We start from the raw sequence: 19,478 nt of genomic DNA, 5'->3' as shown, positions 1-19,478 counted from the left end.
GAGCTTGGTGCTTGGCCACTATCTTATCAGCTCTCGTATCGTTCTAATTCTTTGCAAGGATTATCTCCTTAGACTTGGACCTGATTAAGATAAAGGGTTATCTTGTATTTTTAGCCTTCAGTTCTGTTTGTCAGTATTTTATTAAATTCTAATTTCCTCCTTAATCAAGAACTTGGGCCCCCCCTTTTTAAAAAATGTGCCTCAATAAAATACTTAAAAATGAAACTTTTATAGCTTTTTCACCTATAGTAACAATCCAATTCTTCCGTAGGGTGTATTTACTAGTATTTTTTAATTGACAGGAAAGAAATGAACCTTCAGAGTTTTTGGATCCTACAATGTAAAGTGTTCACTAGTTTTTCCTTTTGTTATAAAAAAACAAACAGGAAAAATAGTTGTTTAGCACTATTTTTAAATTCACACCTAATAATTTTTGCTTCAACAAAGATTTATAAAAATGCTTCCTGTGGACTAATTTTATTAACAAGCACTTCCCTCTCCCCTTGGGTTGATAGCAACATCTAGACCAGACCTGTCCAATACAGCTTTCTGAAACCGTATGTTTGTTTTTAAGATTTTTAAGTAATCTCTATACCCAACGTGGGACTTGAACGTACAACCCTGAGATCGAGTCGCATGTTCTACCGACTGAGCCAGCCAGGCGCCCCAATTGCAATGATACTCTATAATCTGCAATGTCCATATAGTTTTGCTAGCCACTGGCTATACATGGCTATAGAGCACTTGACCTATATTGTAACAAAAAACTGGATTTTTCAGTCACATGACTTTCAAACACTTGAAATACCTAGTGTGATTGAAGAACTGAGTTTCAAAATTATTTAACAAACTTAAAACCTTGGGTAGCACAGATCCGGACCATGAATTAGAATGCTATATACAGGCCTCCAGACACCAATCTGTCATCTGTAGTGCTGTTTTGGGTAAACTATGTGACCTCTAAGTTCCCTTCTACATATTACTACCTCTGCTGAGAATCTTCCTACTGTCCCTTCCCTCTTGACTGTGAAGTTAGCTCATCAAGTTTGATAGTTGGTATAGTACTTTATGTCTATTAGTATTCCTCTCATTCTTTCTCCACCATCATTAGACGGTCAGCTACTAGAGGAATCTTATGTCTATCACTCTACCTACCATTTAACATGAATGCCACATATTAACTGTGCTTCAATGGCTAAATAAAAGTTATACACAAAAAAAACAGAGGGAATACCTGTTAACAATTCAGCTACCACTCTGGGCATGAGAAACTAGGTCATAAGTCCAACTACTATGGGATGTGGCACAGTAGGCATACTTGGGAGTGTCATTTAATGAAAACAACATGGCTTGAAAAGAATTTTTACTTTTGCTTATAGAAATTATCTTTCATTCCTGGGCATTTTAGATTGCTATTCCTAATGTGGCCTTCATATGAGACAAGTGATAAAATCAAAGGCAAAGATTCTGTCAAAGAAAGATGAAAATGTAAGCACTCGTGCAAATAAATTATTTCAATAATTCAACACAATCACACTTCAAAAAAATCTACCATTTATCAAAAAATTGTAAGCTTACTTTAGTCTATAGTATGAATGTTACAGTAATAGTTCCTGGGTTTGAAATATATATATTAATTCCCCAGTTTTCTTCCTGACACCTAGACTGACTGTTTCTTTGCCTATTTGGGATTCTTTCTCATACCCTTTATATCCAGGGCATTCAGAGATCAATTTCACCATCTCTTGCTGAGCTAAATACTATTCTCAATTTCGGATTGTTAAAAGGTGGCTGAAATATGACCTGAAAATATCCGTAACCATTTTGACATAAAACCTTTCAGCGGTTTTTGTGTTACAAGTGGAAACATTTATAGAGCTTATCAGAAAAAGGGTAAATAAGCCTCATATACACACTACTTATTAACATTATAACTTCCTTACTTCATATGTAAGAAGAAAACATAAGTGGTTTAGTTCAATTTGACTCTCAAGCTGTTTCTCCGTTCGTCCACCATATCCAGCCTGATTAGTACCCGAACAGCACTCCACAAAATCATCATTCCCCTCTACTACATACACAAGTGCTATGAGAAGAATCAGAGGAAGTAAAAACAGAGTTCTGTAAGGAGAAAATGCTCTGGGACTGGCTGGGAATAAAGCCTAGAATATTAGAGTTGTTCTCAGGCACCTTTTTTGGAAGACTACTTTATGTTCATGAACATAAATAATATGCATCTATTTGTCTCAAAAAATGTTTTTCTCTTTATAATCTACTTAAAAAGAAAAGCTGCATTTGTGTAGTCTGTTGGGATAAAATACTAGTACAGGTTCCCCTGGCTTTTCAGAAGTTACTCCCCTTTTCTGAAAATCCTCCAGTAGCACCTGGTTTTGCTAATCAAAAGAAATCTGAAGAGGATTTTCACTTTTACGAAAAAAGAAGGCGAAATACAGCGAAAATAGCTTGTTTTGCAGCAAGTCCTTATACAAGCAGCACACAGCCCGTGCACTGAGTGGCGCCAGCAAGTCCCTTATCCCAGGGACCGCACTCAGCGCAAGCCACCACAGCTTTGAACTGGCTCTGAGTATCTGTGCTTTACCTCGATTTATTTTGTGCATCTGTGAGCAAGATGTGGTATCAGGTAAATCTGAGAGAGATTATTTTTCGGTGAGGGATTACTCAAACAAAATTTCCATATAAATTAATGGTTATTGCGTCTTTGCTTTATGCCATTTCGGCTTTCAGAACGTTTCACAGGGACACTCGACTTTTGGGATAACATAGGAAACCTGTACTGAGCACATACCTTCAACTGCTAATCAAAGTGTAGTCAGTGCGCGAATCAGTTAGCATTGGCCTCACCTGGAAGCTGGTCAGCAATGCAAAATTTCCGGCCCCACCCTATCCCTACCAAATCAGTCTACATTTTAACAAGATCCCCCGCGGTGATTCAGGTACACATTAAAGTTTTAGAAGAACTTCAAACAACTTATCTTTCCTCCTGTAAACAAATGTACATATTTAAAATTATTTGAAGGTCAAATGAGGAAAAAGCATATTCATTTTCTAACTGCCAGATCAAGAATGATTCTCAAGGGCCACCTGGGTGGCTCAGTCAGTTAACTGGGCTGAAGTCCTGATCTCAGGGTCGTGGGATGGAGCCCCAAGCTCAGCAGGGTGTCTGCTTCTCCCTCTCCTTCTGCCCCTCCCCCTGCTCCTGCTCTCTCTCTCAAATAAATAAAATCTTAGGGAGAAAAAAAAAAGGCAATGATTCTCAAGACTTTCATATAATTTTTTAACAACTTGAATGGGCAATACAGATTAAGATTTCCAAACTGAAATTAATCTATGGGCAAACGGTAAAGACAACCCAGAAAGCTCAAGCAATTTATTGGAAATGTTCTTATGTGTATTCTCCCAGACATTAGAATATGCCAGTTTATACATGTCCAGTTCTTTATATGCAAATCTGAAAAACAAGAAACTTGAAAACCTTAAAATTTTAAGCTTGGTAGCAAAACCCGTCTTAAGCTGATATGAAACTATTATAAATGGTCTTTAACCCAGGGGCTCTGATGACTCCTGTTCTGCTGCAAAAATGTTAATGTAGGAATTTGAGATGTGGACACAAACCTCACTGTAGGTGTGATGCAGTATATGGTATGTGCCCTCAAGACTTCCAGATAAGGGCCCTTTAAGATAAATAAAAGAGCTGGGGAAGACAAAAGCAAGGGAAATTAAATCTACCTGAATAAACCTTCATGCTAATGTTGGCTAAATAAAAACCTAATATGGTGCCTTAGAAGCATTAATAAAGTAAGAGAAAACAGAGGAATAGTAAACTGCTTGAACAACTTGTGAAGCTTGGGCGGGGGGGAGGGGAGAAGGCCGGGGGTGTCAATTTAAGAAAAGGCTAGTAAATAAACTCACAGTTGGCAAGGAGCATGAACTTTGTTTTCCCGAGGCCAGAACTTAAAAATGATAGAATACTACAAGGGGGTATTCTCCACAAATGTATGATTAACCCAAAGTAAGTAAATGGCCTTTTTTGACCTTCGTTACAAATACTCATAAAAATCAAGTCCATCAAAAATTCAGCCTATATTTTCAAGTTATGTTTCTAGTATGCACTGCACAATTACAACATGATGTCATTTATTTAACAAGACTCTGAAAGAATGGGTCCCCAAGATCAAATATATACAGTTTTAATATAGGAAATATTTACATAATGGAACCACCTCATGGTCCAATGTTAAGAACAGTGTTTCAAATTCCTTTTAAGATGTAAAAAAAAATCTGTAACTCAAGCTCAGTTATGCTTTTTAACAACCCCCCCCCCCAAACTTTGTCTTTCTTTTAAATAAATACTCAGAGATGGGAATAACTGCACCTAATTTGTGTTAAGAACTGTCTAAAACCTGTTACATTTTCAGGTAATTTTGCTCCCTGGTGAAGTTCTGTTCTACAATAAAGCAAGCCCCATGTATGTCTCTAAGACATCAGTATATTTTTAAACATTGATGAGCAGAGGTAAAAGAGGTGTATGCGTACATATAAACCCTTTAAAAACAAAAGTGAAAACAAAAAATTAGTGGTAACAGCCTTAAATGATTTACTTTATCCTTAAAAATAAGATGTAGACTGCAAATTGCCATCTGAATTCCTACTGTATTTTTTCAAATTTTCCAAGTCTGTATTGCCTAATTTTACTTTTTAAAATGATTTTTTTCATTTATGCTTTTCAGATTAAGGTTTTTCTTTTTAAACAAAAGAGTACACCAAAATAAAGCTAAGGACCAATTAGTGCAAAAATGCATCAAATAAAGCACTCCAGAATCTAAGGATCTGCCTCATTTCTGAACAATGAAATTAACGGGAAAACCATTATGATTCACACTCCCTTAAAAAAGAGAGGCTGAAGTAGCCAGCTATCAACAGGAAAGCCCCATTCCATTCACCAGACTGTTGCTTGCCACAAGAGAATACCATGCTCTGGGAGACTAATAACCTAATTATCCCAGACATTTGGGTTGGCACAATACCATGTTTCCTTTACAATTCTACTCTTCAATAAGGAAATGTTTAAGGGAGCCCTCCAAAGAATATTAGGTAAAAGACATTTATACATACATTCACACGAACACATTCATACAGAGATACAGTGGGAATGGACTGTCTGCTAATCTGAGCACTCTAATTTTAAATTCAATGCCTTCAGGAGGGCTTGCCATTTTTGATCAAGGGGTGGGAAGGGTAATAGGTATGATGGGTATTCTTTCAATTAAAATCATTCATGTAGGTTCCTGTACAGTACAGTTCAACATTAAGTGCAATTCTGCAAAAGAATTGGGGAGTCATTTTAATATTTACAAGAAATAAATCAGCAGAACAAGATTATATCAGATAGGCTGTGTACAGTAGCTGCGGCTTATAAAACATACCAGTAATCTGTACCTGGTGAGTATAAAGAGAACCAAGGCAGGATTCAGATGTCTTTACAACCAAGGGAGTACACAGGGCATCAACAAATTAGAGGACAAAAAAATTCACATTTTCTACATTAAAAAAAAAAAATTACAGATCTCACAAATGTCTTTGAAGACAAAGAAAAAGCCAAAGTCCTCTGAAGGGTGGGAAAGAAGAAGAAAATTGAAACAGAACTCTAAATGTAAAAAGAGTTTTACTTCACAAGACCAATTTTCTTGGCTTCTGTTTCATATATCAATAATCTCCACATTTTGACTATAAAAACTTCTGCTTCTTCATCAAGTACCTAGAAAAGAAAAAGAAAAAACTCAAAAAAAACCCCAGTAACACACGTAAGATAAGCAATCATCAGCATCTCCCAACAGTGACTAGTATTTTATTTTTTTTTATTGTTGTTAAAGGTTTTATTTATTTGTCAGAGAGAGAGACAGAGCCCAAGCAGGGGGAGCGGCAGGCAGAGGGAGAAGCAGGCTCCCCACTGAGCAAGGAGCCTGATGCGGGACTTGATCCCAGGACCCCAGGATCATGACCTGAGCCGAAGGCAGATGCTTAACTGACTGAGCCACCCAGGCGTCCCGTGACTGGCATTTTAAAAGGCTTTATACATTGACAAGCATTTACTTTCAATAAAACGACCTGAAATAAATTGGTCTAGTGTGATAAATATATTTAGTAAATATAAATTACAAAAAAGGGTGCGGGGGGAGAATGCATTCAGCAAAATTCCATGGCTTACCAAATACTGACACCGCAATACTAAACTATTTCCTAAAGAAAGCATGTTTGTTATAAAAAACATAGTAATTTAGGCAGAGCTAGTTATATAACCGAGTATCTTATCTACCCCCAAAACAGCCTTAAAATCGTAACACTTATCAAGTCCTTATTATGTATGTGACATTGAATTAAATATTAAACGAGAACATATGTAGGGGCGCCTGGGTGGCTCAGTTGTTAAGCGTCTGCCTTTGGCTCAAGGTCATGATCCCAGGGTCCTGGGATCGAGCCCCACATCGGGCTCCCTGCTCAGCGGGAAGCCCACTTCTCCCTCTCCCGCTCCCCCTGCTTGTGTTCCCTCTCTCACTGTGCCTCTCTCTGTCAAATAAATAAATCTTTAAAAAAACTAAAATATAAAATGAGAATATATGTAAAGCATTTAATATTGCATCTAGGTAGGATATGGTAAACAGAGTACGTGAACACTATCATCACCAAAAAGGACATAAGAGTACTGAATAAATAAATGGTCTTCTCCCCTTGGGAAATTGATAAATCAAATTATCTTCCTATCTACTTATCAGGTAGGGGCATTATATCGACCCCCTACTCCTGCCCTCACCCTACATGCAGATTTGGGCCTCTATACCAGGGTTACAGTGAGGTAAAATGGAACAGCATGTTTCCTCCTACAGGAGGCAGCTATGACTGAGCTCCAGGGTATCGCTGCCATGATGGAATGTGGCCTAATGTTGCCAGGTGTCTGGAGCAGCAGTTTAAGTTAGGAGGTAAGCAAACCAGGGGCGCATGGGTAGCTCAGTCAATCAGTTAAGCATCTGCTTTCGGCTCAGGTCATGATCCCAGGGTCCTGGGATCGAGGTCCACATGAGGCTCCCTGCTCAGCGGAGAGCCTGCTTCTCCCTCTCCTGTTCCCCCTGCTTGTGCTTGCTCTCTCTCTTAAATGAATAAATAAAATTTTTAAAAAGGGGGGGGCAGTTAAGCAAACTAGATCTCTAGCCAGACTACGTGGGTTCAAATCCCACTTCTACCTCTTATTAGGTATGTGTCCTTGGCTGAATCACTTAGCCACAATGAACCTCACTTCTCTCATCTGTAGAATGGAGGAAATATTAACTACATGATACTGTTCTACTGTGGGAATTAAAAGAGTTAACAGGTACAAAGTGTTTTGAAGAGTGTCTGGTATCTCAGTGATCAGTAAGTACCTAAAAGAAGCCGGAAAAATTTGATTTTTGTTTCTTTTCTTTTTTTTGATAAACTTCCCTAAATTTCTCAACAATGACAAATAATTAAAGAACTTTTACTCAGACTTCTATGAGCCAGACTTGACCAGCAGTTTGAGAGAACTATGCTGCAACACTAATTAATGTGAACATTGTACCCTGGAAATAATATAGATCTAGGCACAAAATACAACCAAAGTTAATGTAAAATGAGGAAAGGTACAGTTTGAAAAAGTCAGATTTTTTTTTTTAAGAAAATGTCAGATTTTTAACAAGAGCAAAGTACTTAAACTAAAAATTCAATCTCATTTAGTCAAGAAATATTTAGAGGGTAAGCTTTTGATAGAACTAGTTGACAAAACTAGCCAATTGAGTGGCTTCCTCCCACTCTGATCAACAATGAGCCAGAAAATTAAAATATAAGTAATTAACCAATAAAAGAGTCTAATTATACTCCAAATACCAAAATATTTCAACAGATCAAAATGGATTAATACTGACACGTGACATCTTCACTGACAGAAATTGCAACTCTGCCAAGGCCAAATACTAGAACACTGGGGTTTTGTTTGTTTGTTTGTTTGTTTTTTTAATTCCTTAACTCAGGCCCAACTATAAAACCCTCTCTCGGCCCCAAGGATAACCTTTTAAACATGTGGGAAGGTCAGGGAAGTTCAAATTCTATCCCCAAGGACCAGGATCTAGTCACATTTCTCCTTTCATCTGAGGCTCAGCATTATGAAGTCAACAAACTTTTCACAAATACTTTATCAGAAATTCTAAACAACAGCTGCATCAGCCTGGCTGGGCAGCAGAAAACTAATGTTACCTGGCTTTAGACATCATACAGTGCCTGGACACAAAATATCTCGACCTAGGAGCTCCCTTTGCTTAGGTACCCCACTATGCCCCTCCCTGACAACTGCAGTGGGAAATGTAAGCTCTCCAGGGCACCTGTCATCTTACAACATGCTCGACGTTTCTTCCCCCCTGACTCATCTTCCCTCTGCTGTCTTCCCATTCTGCCCTCCATTACTCTTTATACTAACCACCCTCAACTTCTTTAATTAGTTTTTTTCATCTATTTACCTGAACTGAAAACTTGTGTCCCTGAAAGACCCTGAGACACTCCTGTAGCCTACTCAGGAAGTTCCTTACTTTCAAAGCTTTAATCTCACAGGAGAGGGGAAGCTGCTGGATCCTTCGATCCTTCCATTTCTCTTTGTGAACAGTATCTCCATTAAGATTCACGAGATCTCATTACACTACCCTTCCACTCCAACAGCAGCTATCTAGCAAACACCTAGTCTTCCACCCACAATAGATGAGCACAACAGAAGTTTCAATTTCTATGTGTATGACCCAAGTGGAAAGTTCACTTATAGTCTAATGACATCAGCTCTACCCCAGAAACTCTCTCCCATGGCCACATATGCACCTCACCATCGTCTGGACCAATCCACCACTTGTTCTTAAACGTTCTACTCTCTCACTATATAACCACTCTTTCAACACACCTCCCACAGCTTCAGTGGAACAACCAGCCCGTTTCACATAACCACAAGCTCTATTCCGATGTTATCGCCTTCTCTTCCTAGCTTGGAGTTCACAGTCCACTCAACCACTCTCACCTCTAGAGCCAATTCTCTCCCTCCTTCCTTTTCTCACAAAATCACATTAGATAAATGTAACCACTGACTCGACTCTAATATCCAAATTAAATGCAAGTGGGGATTTGATGTTTACTGCTGACCAATGGATACCTGTCCAAGTGACAAGGTTATACAAGTCTCAAGTCTCAGTTTAGATGGTAACTCTTGTGATTCTCTTCCTAACTGCCGTCTGTACCATCAGATGCTCCATCTCCTCTGCCCCCCACATCTTTTTTACATATCCCCATGATTGCAAGTATATTACAGTATCAGTATTAGTATACCTGTCTCCCTGCTACTTCTTTAAGGACAGATGTTCCACCTTTTCATGCTTCTAGCACCATGTTCAACCCAGTAAGCACTTAATAAATGTTTTCTAAATGTATGAATAGATCCAGGATTTGTATTTATACAAACACCAAAGGTGGGGGAAGGAGAAAGTGTTAGTGTTGTCTAAGGACATCTTGATGTGAGTGCCTTTAACCTCTTTTAGTGCAGATTCACATTTTAATTGGGGCTTCTAAAAAGAAAGATTCTGGAACCAACACAGGTAAAAAATTAACCAAAAACAGAAGTTTCGTTTGTTTACAGATATTAATTAGAATATTAACAACAGTAAATTTCTGACTTACCATGGCAACGTCATCTAAAATGCTCTGAGGTGAACTATGAGCCATAACCTAAAAGAAACACATAACTGTCATTTTGAAAATAAATAAAAAATTAGCAATATAGTCAAAAATTTTTCAAGTACCCTCAAACTAATATGGGAATTTCTTGTGGCTGAAGAAACATTCTATAAATTTCTTAATTCCCAGAATCCTACTCTCTTCAATGGAAGTTTACGACAACCTGGGATCTTAATCACTATACTATGTGTTCTAATTCAAATCCAGAGTTACAAATTCCAATGCTACAATAATTACAAGTGGAAAGGGCAGGCTAAATTTGCTATTCCTAATGCTAAAAGAGCAGTAATGGTGGAAAAATAAGGATTTCCTTAAAATGCAATTATTCCTTTACAGATATACAGTGTTTCTACTATAACTATCTTATTAAAGATAAGACTTTGCCTTCAGGAGACAATGGAAGGATGTGGTACACCCTGGTGGTTAAGAGCACTTAGCGCTTACTTATTATAGGACTATGGTCAAGACAATCTCCCCATGACCTCAATTTCTACATATATAAAATGGGGATAATAGCAGGAATTATACTTGCTAAGGTTGTTGGGAGGTTTAAAGAACATAACATTCTATAAAATGCTTAACACAGTACCTGCCAAGAACAAAGCCTGGCCCACAGCAAATTAATCAGTAAAAACAACTATTATTATGCTATGAAGGAAACTATTTTGCTCCTCTTCCAAAGGATGGATGACTGACAAATTCATGAAATAAGCTATCAGCTGTCTCCACAAATACCCCCTCAACTGTACTTCAGCAGCACTCTAACCATTAAGACATGGGGGTGGCAATACATTCCCAGGGGCAGAGAGAGCACAAACTTGGCAGCAGTCAATGAATCTGTCCTCCTTGACCCTCTGAAATGAAAGCATATGGCGTAGGGGTCTGAAATAAAGTGGAGGGGTTAAGTAGCCATGAAATCTCTTAATAACTGAAACTAAACTATCATAGACTTGGCTTTGCAAGATTTTTTATTTTAGAAAGTGTCTTAATATTTTAAAGTATAAAACAAATGTTGGGGATCGGGGCACCTGGGTGGCTCAGTCGTTAAGCGTCTGCCTTCGGCTCAGGTCATGATCCCAGGGTCCTGGGATCGAGCCCCGCATCGGGATCCCTGCTCTGCGGGAAGCCTGCTTCTCCCTCTCCCACTCGCCCTGCTTGTGTTCCCTCCCTCGTTGTGTCTCTCTCTGTCAAATAAATAAATAAAATCTTTTTTTTTTTAAAGATTTTATTTATTAGAGCATGAGTGGGCGGGATGGAGGGAGAGCGAGAAGCAGACTTCCCGCTGAGCAGGCAGCCCAACTCGAGACTCAATCCCAGGACGCCGTGATCATGACCCGAGCTGTAGGCAGATATTTAACTGACTGAGCCACCCAGGTGCCCCTGTAGTTATACATCTGGTTAGCTTTTTTTTTTTTTTTTTTAAAGATTTTATTTATTTATCTGACAGAGACACAGCGAGAGAGGGAACACAAGCAGGGGGAGTGGGAGAGGGAGAAGCACGCTTCCCGCGGAGCAGGGAGTCCGATGCAGGGCTCGATCCCAGGACCCTGGGATCATGACCTGAGCTGAAGGCAGACGCTTAACGACTGAGCCACCCAGGCGCCCCAAATAAATAAAATCTTAAAAAAAAAAGAAAGTTGGGGATGAAGGGAGTAAAAGACTAACCTTAGAACAAACAAAATCAACTAATGTAGCTTCTTCTTCACCTATGTATTCTATAATTTTCTTATTAATCCATGGTCTAATCCGTCGTTCCATCAATATCTGCAAAATAAAGCATGGTTATTAAATTAAATAACTTTTTATTATATTTACTACAAAGTCTATAGCCTCATAATTTTTCTTAAAACTAAAATATAGTATGCTCTCATTTACAAGTTGAACGAAGACAGGTATGTATCAAGATACAATTACTTGCTTCTAATTGATGAAGACTTCAAGTACCACCAAGAATTTCCCCAATCATTTACCTAAATTCCTTGGCAGGTCAAGATGCCAGCCACATTATCGTCTCTACTTGTCATTAATAGAATCAGCTGACTTTGTATGCTATACTCAAAACCACTTCCAATAAAAATGATGAAATACAATGTGCTACTCACAGAATCCACAATAGACCAATCCAAGGGATAAGCAAAGAGCTCAGGTTTGGCCGTAGGAATTTTCTCAATGAGACTCTTAATGTGTTTGCGCTTTTCTTCAGTGTTTACAGTGCCTTTGGCAGCATTTTTATCATCTTCACCATAATCCAAGGGAACCAGTTTCCTTTTTCGGGGTACATCATCACTGTCTTCGTCCTCAAATTTGTTAAAGACACTATCTACGGGGAGTTTCTTTCTCTTCACAGAATTAGGTTGACCAGGACTATTGGAAGCACCTATAGTAAAAATCCTGTATTAGCATGATGACCTAATTTTCAAATGTTAATTACATTTTACAACCCACCATCCCTCAAGAGCAGTGCATAATGTACTTCCACAAATCTCAGAGAAAGATCCCAACTGTAAAAAATAACTCACTACTCACAAGTGCTAGAAAATTTAACTTTTCACTTCTTCTCAGAACTTGAGGCAGCTGCGGATATAGGAGCACTAGTAGAACTACGAAAACAATCGTGAGCTATAAAGGCATTTTTGAGTATTTTTCTATCTACCTACCAAGCAGCACATATTTATTTTTTCCTTAAGGCAAAATTTAAGTATATATAGGGGATTAAAATAAAGGAAAGAAGGAAGAAAATGCTAACATACCCAGTTTAAGACTTAGTCCTATTTTTGGCCTATGTTCCTCCGGTTGTTGTTGATCTGGTGAATTTTCATGAGGAATAATAATACCACATGGAGACTCATCCCCAGGAGTGTTGGGGGTTGCATTGCCACTGGCAGAGGAAACAGATGGGGCAGAACTGATGGGCCTCAGAGTTGGTTTGAGACAGGGCTTTTGCTCCGGCTCTTCCTCCTCTTCCATGGGTTCCTCTCGTTTTTCTTCTTTTTCTTGCTTCTCTTCTTCTTCTTCCTCTGATTCAGGTTCTTGCTTTATTTGTGGTTGTCTGCGCCTTTCAGCCTCTTGTTCCATCTAACACCAAAAAATAACGTGACTAACAGACCACAACTATACTCTACTCAACCAGCTTTCTGTTTTCCATTATCTTTCATAAAACCTCTATTTTTCATTAGGAATAATGAAACACTGCTTGCTTCTATAATCAGAAAGCTGAGTAGGTCTATAGAATATATTAGGTACTCTGCAAAATGTTTTCTTATATTTTTAACATTTACATATAAAATTATTTAAACTCTTCAGATATAACAAAGGCAAATACATAATAGGTGGCTAATTTAAAAGGAAAAGGTATGTTTTTTTTTTTTTTATTGAAATTATAATCCAAAGTTTTATTTTGTTTTAATTTTAAAGGTTTTATTTATTTGAGAGAGAAAGAGAGAGAGAGCATGAGCAGGGAGGAAGGGCAGAGGGAGAGGGAGAAGCAGGCTCCCCATGCAGCAGCAGGGCTTGATCCCAGGACCCCGTAATCATGGCCTGAGCTGAAGGCAGATGATTAACTGACTGAGCCACCTAGGCGCCCCCCAAAAGTTTATTTTAGAACAGCACGGACAACTGCCTAAGAGGCAACTCAAATCCTCAGCTTGGTCATCAACAATTATTTGTTCTGTGGCACCTGGCTGGCTCAGCCAGTAGAGCATGCAACTCTCGATCTCAGGGCTGTGAATTCGAGCCCCATGGTGAATGCAGCGATTACTTAAAAATAAAATCTTTAAAACGCAATTATTTGGTCTTTCTAGGTCATGGCTAAGGATGGTAGTCACTTTTGTATTCATGAATCGGGAAAGAAAGAAAGAGAGGGGAAAAAATTTTTGGAGTCAAAAGCCTATACCAAAATGAACACTCTCCCTGAAATCATGAAAGATTAAACAACAACAACAAAATAACCAATAAGAGCATTATAAAAACTTGAGTAAATTTCATCAATAATTTTTCTGAGCATGAAACAAAAAAAATATAACAAAAAGATTCTGGGGGCTCCTGGCTGGCTCAGTCGATTAAGTGTCTGACTTAGGCTCAGGTCCTGATCTCAGGATCCTGGAATTGAGCCCCATGCTCAACAGGGAGTCTGCTTCTCCCTCTTCCTACCGCTCATGCTCGCTCTCTCAAATAAATAAATAAAATCTTAAAAAAAGATCCTGAACTACATAACAATTAAAAGTTGGTGCATGACATGACATGACTTAACCCCATCTAACTATCAATTCACAAAGTAGTACAATGACCATTAAACAATCTGTAAGGCATTCAAACCAACTGGTAGAGAATTAAAACATAAAAACACACCCAACCTAAATGTTACAATGGTAAGGATTTAAAAGACCAACAATATGCCATAATGGTCAAGGTATGAAAACAGACATAAAGCTATAAACTGGCAATATTCTGAGTGAAAGATTAAAAACCCGAATTAAAAGCACATTAGAAAACAGCATGTAAATTATAATCCCACTTATAAAATTTATGTGAGGAGGGTAAACATATGCCTGTGTGATGACATTTTAAAAACCACAAATCTAGGGGCACCTGGGTGGCTCAGTCAGTTAACCATCTGCGTTTGGCTCAGGTCATGATCTCAGGGTCCTGGGATCGAGCCCCGCATCGGGATCCCTGCTCTGCGGGAAGCCTGCTTCTCCCTCTCCCACTCCCGCTGCTTGTGTTCCCTCTCTCGCTGTGTTTCTCTCAGTCAAATAAATAAATAAAATCTTTAAAAAAAAAAAAAAACCCACAAATCTATAATGATTGTACCAGGCTGATAAGAAAGCAGATGGTTTTTAATTTCTTCACTATTGTGTCGCATGTTGTCTGAACCTTCTATTTACTCATGTAAGTACTTATTCTATCAACAGGAAAAAAAACACAATTTCATTTTGAAAAATAAAAGGGGCATGTAAGAAGACATGGTTTCTGATGACAAACAGGATATAAGAGATTTTTTCAAGTTGATATAAAGAATTTACAATATTATTAGATTCATGATATATTAAGAACTAAAAATTTTCTAAAATGACATTCTACTCTTTTTTTTTTTTTTTTTTTTTAAGATTTTATTTATGTATTTGAGAGAGAGAGAATGAGAGACAGAGAGCATGAGAGGGAGGAGGGTCAGAGGGAGAAGCAGACTCCCTGCCGAGCAGGGAGCCCGATGCGGGACTCGATCCCGGGACTCCAGGATCATGACCTGAGCCGAAGGCAGTTGCTTAACCAACTGAGCCACCCAGGCGCCCCGACATTCTACTCTTAAAAAAAGAATGGGGTAGGGGCGCCTGGGTGGCTCAGTCGTTAAGCATCTGCCTTCGGCTCAGGTCATGATCCCAGAGTCCTGGGATCAAGCCCCGCGTCGGGCTCTCTGCTCAGTGGAAAGCCTGCTTCTCCCTCTCCCACTCCCCCTGCTTGTGTTCCCTCTCTCGCTGTGTCTCTCTCTGTCAAATAAATAAAATAAAATCTTAAAAAAAAAAAAAAAAAAAAAAAGAATGGGGTATGCTATGTTCTATGGCAAAGTCTTTTCCTTTTTTTAAATGGCATGCTGTTCATGAAAACATCTTTAATTTATTTAGGAAATAAAAAGATTTAGGGTGGCAGTGAGAAGGAACTCAAACCCCAAAAGTCATGAAATGTGAGAACACGTTATGGGAAGGACAGGTTTCTAGAAAAGTTTTATTAGATGACATTCATTTAACTTAGGTAATATTTCACAGAAATAAAGGAATAAGACACAGGAAGGTGTTTAGAATAATTAAAGCTGTAAATCAACTAAGACTGATGATCTGCATAATAAAATAAAGAAAAAGTACTAATATCATCCCCCCAAACAGCAAGATCCATGGAGCATAAACTGCATTTCCCTTATGAGAACATTGTTGTGGATGTTAGGGTAACTCACCCTTTGGAGCTCTGCATCTGGATCCGGATGCCCTTCAGCCAGAAGGCGCTGCCTGATTTCCTCTAGCTCTTCCTTCTCTCTCTTCCTATCCCGTTCATCAGCTTCCATTTCCTTTTCCCTATCACGCAACCTTTTCTGAAGAGCGCTTCCTCTGCAAAAGTAAATCATAACAGGCCTTGATACTCAGAGATCAACTATTACAACACATAATGTCTCCAAAAGTACCTTCTTTCAATACTAAAAAGCTGCATGTTAGGAAAATGAAAAATGTCTTACTGTTTTTGTATCTGCAGAACACCCAAGACAGTGTGCTCTCCACACATAAACAGTTTAATAAGGAAGCATGGTCTTGTCATTTATCACCATGCCTCATTCTCAAGTCATTCTAAGTAAGTGTCTAAAACAAGCAGAAAACAGTTTTCTGATGAAAGAAAGCTCTCATTTTGTACTCATTCCACAGGGAAAGCCCAACACACAATTTGTTTTCTTGGATGCCAAGTTGTGAAAAACTACTACAAGTAGTAGTAATACCACTAAGAACAGTCCTCTATCTTCAATTTAAATCAATTCTTTCCCTTATGGAAAAAATCCTTGAAGGAAGTAGTGCAGAATCAACAGAAAGCAGAGATTCTCTCTAGCTAGCGGTATATTACATCTCAGAATGCTGAAATTATGTACTACCACTGATTTTATGATTCAATAATTTTACTGATGATTTTTTTTTTCATTTTCTACAAAGTCAAATCCTTGGCATGCTTTTGAAGTTGCTAATTCCAATGTTTTAATTATGGGGTACGGTATATTAAAATGATATACTAAATGCCTTCACTACATGCCCTGGATCCTATCAGATACATGAGGTTAAAAAGAAAAATCAAAATATCGTCCATATCCTCAGAGAAATTACAGTTTGGAATGGAGGAAGCAGAACAGAGCCAACAATTTTACCATACTGCCACAGTGCTAGAATGAGAGTATTTTAGAAATGCCATGGGAACAAAGACATGAGGGAAGGCAAGCTTTACAACCGTCACTTTACAGTAATATATCAACAGGGCAGGGGATGGGATGGCATTGGGTTTGCTTTGTAACATTCTTGAAATCCTTGAATGCAAAAATTTTTAGACCAGTTATCAAGACTAGTTATAACTTGCTATAAAAACTGGACCTCTATAAAACACATGAAAAAAATTAATCTGTTTTAATACTATGTGGACCACCACCCCACAAAAGATAGAACTGTTGATCCCTTTCCAACAGTTCTCCCCCGCACTCCCAAAAACATCTTATCAAATATGGAGGTGATTACAAGGTAGAATATGAAGATTTTCTTTCTTATTCCACTGAATAAACTTGCACCCTCTGGTAGGGAAAATACAGCTAATAAAATGCTGAAAGTATGAGCTCATAAAGCAAGGATTCTTTACCTGTAATATTTGGGATCATCTCTATCATCATCATAATCTTCTAAGAATTCTTTTAGTCTTTTAGCTTCTTTTGCCTTTGAGAAATAAAAGACAAAGTGTGCAAAATTAACATAAAAGTCATGTAGAATATCCCCTCCTTTCTTGGAGATAAATTTTTCTTATCCATACCACTTGAATTTTGTAATTCTCATGTACTCTGTATATTAAATTTAAATAACATTAGATATATTTTATCTTTTACTCATAAAACAAGCCAGATTTAGAACTTATCTATGCAAAAAAAACCACATATAGTATTCCTCTCTGGATATAATCTCCAAAGTACAGTAATGAAACCTGAGCAAACCAAGAAACAAAGTTATTTTATTGAATCTATTAACTCAACAAAAATACTTTACCTTTCATTTGTAGATACATTATGCTACAGAAAATAAGTTTTTAAGAAATGCAGGACTGAAAATTCAAATCATGTTCATGCATCAGTCTAACTTCGGGTACACAAACCATGAAAGTATAGGACTCTCTTATTTTTGAATTTCAAATATAACTATTGTATTTAATACCACTTATAGCTAACAATTACATACAAATATATAATACATAAAAATATTTACTTATAATCTATATCCTTATCTGCTCTATCAACTATTATATCTAGTATATCTATATACAAAGGAGATGATACGTTTCTAAATATAGTAAAAATTTAGATTACAGTGAAATTTTAATACATTTCAAATTTCAAATGTTACCTCTCTGTAAAGACTTCCCTGATCTAACCATCGACCATCACCAATTCCCATCCCCAAACAGAACTCTTTCTCTGCACTCCCAAAATACTGTGAATACCCCTTTATCATACCTTAAACATTCATACACATTACAGTAACTACCTCTCTCTCTGAAAATACCACCCACTTGTTTCAGAGTTAGAAGCATTAGTTACTCCTGTAAGCCCAGTACCCAGCACAAGCACCAAGGCTGGGATATAATGTACTTGACTCAAATGTGTCAAATGAAGGAAAGCAGATTTGTTAAAGAGGAATGACAAAACTTACAAGTATTTAAATAAAACACAGGAAGGTGCATGAGATACACACTAAAATATGAACATAAATTACCAGCCTTGAGGAGTAGAAACCTTCACTTTTTACATCATGTACTTCTGTTACTTGAATATTTCGATGTAATAAGTAACTGCTTTTGTAACTGGACTTTTTTAAAGCTCTCAAACAAAAAAATAATAGGAAAATTTTCTCTAAAAAGACAGATTTCCGATTTACTTGTAAAAAGCAGGACCACTTCAAATCTATCCCACCATGTTGTTCATGGCAAACAGCTCTTCTAAATAATCGTTTCCCACTATATTATTCTCTTCCTATTTTCTAACGTAGGGGTGAAAAAGAAATTCTAGAATGGGAATTGAAATTACTATCAATAATTCTAGCATTATGGATATATACAGAAAACCCACACTATCTATCTAGTTTCTACATGCACCCTCTTGGTTACTTACAAAAACTCCCTCTATGTCTCATGTTCAAAAGCTACTTGAAGATTCCTAACTTCAGTGAAGTTTTTGGAAGAATAATCTCCAAACTGGAGATAAAGAAACTTTCACGAAATTCTGGCAAAGACAGAACACATGGAACATACTACTCAAGCAAATACTATGACAAAATTTTTTTGTCATTCTTCTTAGTAACAACCTCTACCAATGGTTTCCCTATTATAGTTCATCAAACAGTGTAAATGCAAAAAATGTCATGTACTTAAAAGATAGCATGAGGAAAAACTATAATTCATATGTTATATACTGAAGACAATATGGTGATTCATAAAAACAGGTCTTTACGCTATATGTTAATTAAGTGGAATTTAAAGAAAAACATGAAAAACAAAAAACAAAGAGGTCTTCTCATGACACTATTCCCTTCATCCACATGTGCCACACCAATACAGAACAGTATCTATCAATATCTACCAATGCCTCTTCAAAATCAACATGTTACAGACTCTTAATTAAGAATGTTTTAGGGACGCCTGGGTGGCTCAGTCGTTAAGCGTCTGCCTTCAGCTCAGGTCGTGATCCCGGGGTCCTGGGATCGAGCCCCGCATCGGGCTCCCTGCTCCGCGGGAAGCCTGCTTCTCCCTCTCCCACTCCCCCTGCTTGTGTTCCCTCTCTCACTGTGTCTCTCTCTGTCAAATAAATAAATAAAATCTTTAAAAAAAAAAAAAAAAAAAAAGAATGTTTTATAAATTCTCATTTTATATATATTATTCTAAGGCAGACTTACTTCAACGGTATGCCAAAA

At 37.7% G+C, this 19,478-nt stretch overlaps 1 protein-coding gene across 1 annotated transcript in view; it reads right to left on the bottom strand.

Annotated features, from left to right (window-relative positions):
- Window positions 1–3,270: 3,270 nt before the first annotated feature.
- Window positions 3,271–19,478, bottom strand: part of RBM25 (RNA binding motif protein 25) — a 58,973-nt gene continuing 42,765 nt past the window's right edge. Inside the window, exons 13-19 of the mRNA XM_032405507.1 lie at window positions 17,164–17,237; window positions 15,737–15,887; window positions 12,543–12,867; window positions 11,895–12,169; window positions 11,458–11,556; window positions 9,736–9,783; window positions 3,271–5,776 (exon numbers count right to left, since the gene is read on the bottom strand). Of these exons, the coding sequence (XP_032261398.1) occupies window positions 5,684–5,776; window positions 9,736–9,783; window positions 11,458–11,556; window positions 11,895–12,169; window positions 12,543–12,867; window positions 15,737–15,887; window positions 17,164–17,237 (1,065 nt within the window). The 3' untranslated portion in view covers window positions 3,271–5,683. The remainder of the gene's footprint in view (window positions 5,777–9,735; window positions 9,784–11,457; window positions 11,557–11,894; window positions 12,170–12,542; window positions 12,868–15,736; window positions 15,888–17,163; window positions 17,238–19,478) is intronic.

This window comes from Phoca vitulina, unplaced genomic scaffold (genome assembly GCF_004348235.1).
Source record: "Phoca vitulina isolate PV1807 unplaced genomic scaffold, GSC_HSeal_1.0 scaffold7, whole genome shotgun sequence".
Taxonomy (NCBI): domain Eukaryota; kingdom Metazoa; phylum Chordata; class Mammalia; order Carnivora; family Phocidae; genus Phoca; species Phoca vitulina.
Note: the sequence above shows the minus strand (reverse complement) of the source record. Positions and strands in the feature narration are given on the sequence as shown.